Source organism: Amaranthus tricolor, chromosome 15 (assembly GCF_026212465.1).
Source record: "Amaranthus tricolor cultivar Red isolate AtriRed21 chromosome 15, ASM2621246v1, whole genome shotgun sequence".
In the NCBI taxonomy this organism is placed as follows: Eukaryota; Viridiplantae; Streptophyta; class Magnoliopsida; order Caryophyllales; family Amaranthaceae; genus Amaranthus; species Amaranthus tricolor.
The window spans coordinates 14,040,543-14,046,647 of record NC_080061.1 but is presented as its reverse complement, the minus strand read 5'-3'; the positions used below and the strand labels follow the sequence as shown (position 1 = coordinate 14,046,647).

Genomic DNA, 6,105 nt, shown 5'->3' with positions numbered 1-6,105 from the left:
CAAACTAGTATAATATATATTGAGATGAATCAAATAAAATATTATTTAATTATGTTTTAACTTTTTATTTTTGAGTAGTAATTATGTTTTAACTTAGATCATGATTAATATATAAATTAGAAACCTGGGTGAATAGGCAATATTAACATTTGAAGCGAAATGAATGGAATATTAAGTTAGAAATTTTATTCCAAAATACTCATCAATTGCTTTGATAAAAGTTTAACCTTTTTCTAAGTAGCATAAATTAAGTCCTATACGAATATTAATTTGCTTTCACATCATATTTTAAAGCTTTTATAGTCGTTCCTTCTTATACTTCTATACCCTTAAAGTAATCACATTCAACAAGTGTTGTAGTACTAAAATTAACCAATTTTACAATTATTTTCAAAATCATATTTATACCGTGAATAAATATTTATAGACATTAAAACTCAAACGATGAAATAATTATAAATTGAGGGATAATGAGGAATAAAACAAATACTCTCTTCATTTAGGGTATTTACTTTAGCGTGATGGAAAGGAAATAGTCTTTCCCTTCAACCCTAAAATATGATAATGAACCCCTTCTTATTTCTTCTTAAATATATATCCTTAACACAAGTTTGTCAGGAATTTATAGGTTAAATTGAAATATTCAAAATAAATACTCAAATTTTGTCATTAATTCTTAAGTTGTTGATTTATGATTTTGTAATTAAAATGTATAACTAGAAATGAACATTAGGTTGTGTTGGAACTTGGTAACAAGTAACTCATTTTAATTAGTCTATTTCATTTTGATGAAGTCATAAAAAAATAATTTTAGAATGACAAATTTTAGAAAGAAATTCACAAATTTACAATTTTAACAATTTATAAAATAATAGTGAATTCAAACTTTAATTCCGAAACATTCTGTTAAAGTTTCAATCACTGTTACTCCCAGCCAAAATGAGACCATTGAATTTGGAACATTTTAGGTGTTGGAGTAAAGACTAGTCAAACATTCAATACACAAACAAATAAGAAATTTTCTCTATTTTACACTTCTGATCTGTAACTGACTATAAAATTTGTTTTCACATGTTAAATTAAATAAATGTGTTTATATATTAGTTGTTTTATAGCATAGGTTTTATAAAATTAATAATGTACAAAAATAAATTAAATTGCAAATATATGATCAAACTAAATACTAAGTTACAAACTACATTATCTTTAACCGCTTTTATATTATTTAAAAAAACCGCTTTGATATAGAACTGTAGATTATGAATACTCCCTTCATTTTATAATATAGTACAATTTAACGTGCATAAGAAGATTTGGTAAGCAGTATTATTTTCAAAGTATTTACCTTTGTAAAAGATAATAACTTATTAATATAGAAAAATGAAGCAGAACTAAATTTGTAAACCAGAATTATTTTCAATATTATTTTCAAAATTAAAGAGAATAATCTCTTGATATAGCAAAATTAGTTTTTAAGATTATTTACCAATTAGAATAATAATATCTTTATAAATATAGTGACATGCAAATTAATGTCATTGCTATATTCCTATTTGCTTAAAAATTCGATTTATTTAATTAATGGATAATTTCACCTAGAAATAATTTTTTTTAAAAAAAATTATACAAACGATAATATATTTTCAAGTTCTTTAAATTGAGATAAAATTTATAATATTTTTTACTCTTTAAAAAAAATTCAAAAAATCATTCAGTTATTCAAAACTAATATTGGTTTATTATAAAAAAAATAAATTTATATAAATTTATTAAAAAAATTAGAAGTAAATTTATTCATAAAAATATAGTTATAAAAAAAATAAATATAAGATCTCACTTGACGATGTTTTAATTAAAAGAGGTCGAAGAGTGACCTGTTGACCGTTAAACAACCAATCGACAGGAATAAAGTGACATAATTTGAAAAATGGGATAATTGACATAAATTTGCATCTTACTTCATAAATTCACTGACATGCAATTGCATTGACAGCTTTGTAATTTTTTTAAACTCTTTTTAAAAAAAATTGAAAAAATATTTCAATTATTCAAATATAAAAATAATTACGGTTTATTAAAATAAATGATTCTAAATTTATTTTAAAATTGTGAATTAGGTGTAATCATTTAATTGTTGTAACAAACTTAAAATGTTAAACCTAAAGATGTATAATCGGGTGCGTGTAAAAACAAAGTTCTGTTAAGGAGTTTTTGTTTTCATAGGACATTAAATATATGTTGAATTGTCCCTAACACAATTTTTGTGAAAAAATCTCTTAATGTTTAATGATCTTGTTCGTTTTACTTGAAAATTTTTCTTTTTTCATAAAACTCATTATAACATATTAAAATTGGGAGATGTGACACATTAATGATGAAAGAAAAGATTGGACCTCAACAATAGCAAATAAAAACCAACGTTGTACGAAAAAAAAGTTATATGATTAAAGAAAAACGAGTATGATCATGAACACTGTGACGTGCTTTTCTAGTAAATTTAGTCTAGATTCTCATTACTATTATCCTGTTCTAATGCCAATAACCAAACTGAGATATGTAACAACATCCTCAAATTACTTATATTTTTATTTTGTTGTTAAAACATGCAGAAGTTACTATCGTTGCACCCACCATAAACTATACAAGTGTAAAGCCAAGAAACAAGTGCAAAGACTAAACAATGATCCAACAACATTGGAGATTCTGTACCGTGGTGAACATACTTGTCATATGTCAAGTACAGCTCCTTCAATCCCACCACCATCATTACAACTATTTGTTAATCAACAACACCACATATCACCATTTCATGATCATCATTCCATGATCACAAATATACCTCATAATTCTTCTCACCTATGGCGGCACACATTAGATCATCAACATCAACAAGATCATCATCATCATCATCATCATCGTCATCAGTTATATGGTTTAAGTAGTAGTAGCAGTAGCACTGGCTGTAGCAGTAGCAACGTACTATGTAACTCTACTAATACACGAGCTGGCCTTTCTACTGCGGGTTCAATTCAGCAAGGTGGTCTTGGAAGTGGTAATCAGATTCATGTTCCTACAGATGATTCATGGATTGATGTATTTAATTCTGGGAGAAGTGGTAGTAACGCCTTAGAACTTATCTTTACTCCTACTCATGATACAAATGATTCATAATAACCCTATCTTTATACTTTTTTCATCTACTATTCTCATTTGCAATTTTTTGAAATTAAATTTTTAGGATATTAATAAAAGTTATTGTTGTTTTCAGGATATTAAGATCAAAGTATTAAAATTTTGTCAAAAATAAAATATATGGACGATGGAGCTAGTATATTGGAGCCTTAATTGTTTTCATATTTTGTTATGTTCTAGTTATACATATTTAATCATATTATCAATGGTATTCATGTGTTATGGCACTTTATCAATGGTACCTTTGTGTTTTTTTTAATTCCAATGGTACCCATGTGTTATGGCACTTTTATCAATGGTACCTTTGTGTTTTTTTAAATTTCAATGGTACCCCAAACTATCTTGCTAATTACAGCAGTGATAATTTTCAACTTTTTTCCGTTAAGTTGCCGTTAAATCTCGGATTTAATTTAACCATGGTTAATTTCTTCTTCTCCCCTTTTTCCTTTTCCTCTTCCTGCTCTCCTTCCATGACTGCTTCAAATGCTCCATGAAATCTTTGAATTCCATGAAACCAAATCCTTAGAACGAATCGTGTCGAAAACATTCCTAGATTTCACTATATCACCACATTTAGCATACATGTCTACAAGTGTATTCAACATGCTAACATCGTTATAAAATCTACAACGAAGAACATGTCGATGAAGTTCCTCCCCAACACGAATCGACCCAATTCCACTACAAGCCATCAAAGCACGAGGAAATGTATACTTATCAGTCTCCACTCCCTCTTCTTCCATCTGAAAATACAGTGCAAGTGCATCCTCAAACATCCCCAACTCTGCATACCCAGAAATAAGAGAATTCCAAACAAAAGCAGACTCATCTCTATTAGGCATTTCATCGAACAGTTGGTGTGCTTCCTCAACACAGCCATTTGAAGCATACAATCTAAGCAATTTCGAGACAACCCCGACATTTATACAAAACATTTTTGATGGTATCAAGCGATGTATCCAAATTCCTTGCTCAATTGCCTTCAATTGAAAGCACATCTCAAGAAGGGAACAAAAGGTTTGAGTATCAACAGTTACTCCATGTTTGAGTAATGCTTCTTCAAGATCGCGAACAACTGCATCAAGAGCTTGGATTTTGGTTTGATTATGCGGAACTTGGTTTATTGGGAGATGAGGAGTTGAAATTGAAGCTGGAAATGAAAGATTATTGCCTTTATTGGGACTTATAAGAAGTTGATTACTATTACGTTTTCGTTTCTTGGTTTTTCTGGGTTTCTTGAGTTTGTTACAAAGAGAAAAAATGGTGGGTAAGGAACAGAGATTTATGGAGGTTGAAGATGGTGAAGTTATTAGCATTTTGGTGGGAAGAACAGGGGAGACGTTTATAAATGTCATATCATGTAATCTAATAGGAGTATTATGATTAACCAAATTTAATGTTTGAGAAACATACAATATCTTATATATTCCACAAGAGAGAAATCAATAATCGTAATACTCCTATTAGATTACATGATATGACATTTATAATTGGATTTTGTTTGAGATTTGGAAGTGAAATTGTCTACAAAATTATACTTCAATTGAAAATTATCAACAAACTCATCAAAATTACTAATCTGAAGAATTCGATCTGGGTTCAAATAACCAATTTGCTTGACTGATTTGAGCTTCTTCAAGAAATATTTGAAGCAACCATGGAAGGAGAGCAAGAAGAGAAAAGGGAAAAGGGAAGAAAAAAAGGGAAAAGGAAAGAAGAAGAAATTAACTATAATTAGGTCAAATTCAAGATTAAACGGCAACTTAATGTAAAAAAGTTGAAAAGTGTTACGGTTGTAATTAGCAAAATAGTTTGGGGAGTACAATTGGAATTAAAAAAACACAGGGGTACAATTGATAAAGTGCGATAACACAGGGGTACCATTGATAATATACTAGTAGTAGGGCCGTGTGGTGCGTACGCAGTTCCCAAGTTACATTATCGAATGCAATAATAATATTTTATACTTCTTAACTAAGAATAATTCAAATTAAAATATTGAAATGTCAATTTGTGGCGAAGGGTGAAGGATGCAGAAGCTAGAGATGTATAGCTAGTAGTAGGTAGCAAAATTAACATAAAACATGAAAAATTATTGAATTCGTTACATGGGCCAATTGCTTGTCTTGTTATGGATGATCATCGTCTGATTCAGAGATCTACATTGTAGAATTGCGTTTTTTGCTGGCAATCTAAGATATTTGTAATTACATTGATTAAGCTCTCTTCTGTTGTGTGCACTCTGTAGTGTAACACATTTTTCTTTTTACGTTTTGTGACTATATAATCCTCCATAATCTTTCAATACAAACTTTCCGTTACAAGATGCTTGTGGTCATCAACGTAAACACCAGTTTGTGTAATCGACATTTTCACTTCTCAACTTGTGTCAATTCCAATCGGAGAAAAAAAAGGAGGGAAGCAATTCAATCAAAGTTTAAGAGATAAAATATATGCATAACCAATACACTATATTACAATGTAGCTAATTCAACAAGCATAAAGATGTAATACAAAAGCAATGATAGTGTTACATGTTCAATTTATAGAAAGAAAAATGAACGTAGCTTGGAAGAGTAAGAAGTTAAAAGTAAAGCTTCTAATAATAAGAGTTGTTAAGAAAGTGTTCAATAACGGTAACGATATTGATGGTAGTGTTCTAAACCCTAACATTATAGACAATCTTAGGAGTCAAAGTCCATTGGATTGGATGAAGAATCTGCATCCGAGAAATCTAAAATGTGCTTCACTTGACCTACTTTTTGTGATGAAGTTGTTGATTGTAGATCAAGTGAGGACATACTAGAAGTTAGCTGACTTATAGAAACAAATATACAGAAGCTTCTGTACCCGTTGTTTTAGGAGCAGTTGACAATGAATGTGAGAGTCCATGTGATGTGGTCTTTGGGATTA

General features: G+C 29.3%; 2 protein-coding genes across 2 annotated transcripts in view; one reads left to right on the top strand and one right to left on the bottom strand.

The window, feature by feature from the left end:
* LOC130800697 (probable WRKY transcription factor 30) overlaps window positions 1-3,243 on the top strand; it is a 7,310-nt gene extending 4,067 nt beyond the window's left edge. Inside the window, exon 3 of the mRNA XM_057664292.1 lies at window positions 2,610-3,243. Within this exon, the coding sequence (XP_057520275.1) occupies window positions 2,610-3,171 (562 nt within the window). The 3' untranslated portion in view covers window positions 3,172-3,243. The remainder of the gene's footprint in view (window positions 1-2,609) is intronic.
* Window positions 3,244-3,671: 428 nt separating this feature from the next.
* On the bottom strand, window positions 3,672-5,562 carry LOC130801056 (pentatricopeptide repeat-containing protein At4g25270, chloroplastic-like). Its single transcript, XM_057664817.1, has 3 exons — window positions 5,515-5,562; window positions 4,665-4,825; window positions 3,672-4,557 (listed from the first exon to the last, which is right to left on the bottom strand). The coding sequence occupies exons 1-3, from the start codon at window positions 5,560-5,562 to the stop codon at window positions 3,672-3,674; spliced, it is 1,095 nt and encodes a 364-aa protein (XP_057520800.1).
* Window positions 5,563-6,105: the final 543 nt, after the last annotated feature.

Coding starts and splice junctions, on each gene's coding strand:
- LOC130801056 (XM_057664817.1), bottom strand. CDS start 5,562: ATGTCGATTACACAAACTGGTGTTTACGTTGATGACCACAAGCATCTT. Junction 4,826..5,514: donor TTGATGACCACAAGCATCTT/GTAACGGAAAGT, acceptor TATTTCTTGAAG/AAGCTCAAATCAGTCAAGCA. Junction 4,558..4,664: donor AATTATAAATGTCATATCAT/GTAATCTAATAG, acceptor TACTCCTATTAG/ATTACATGATATGACATTTA.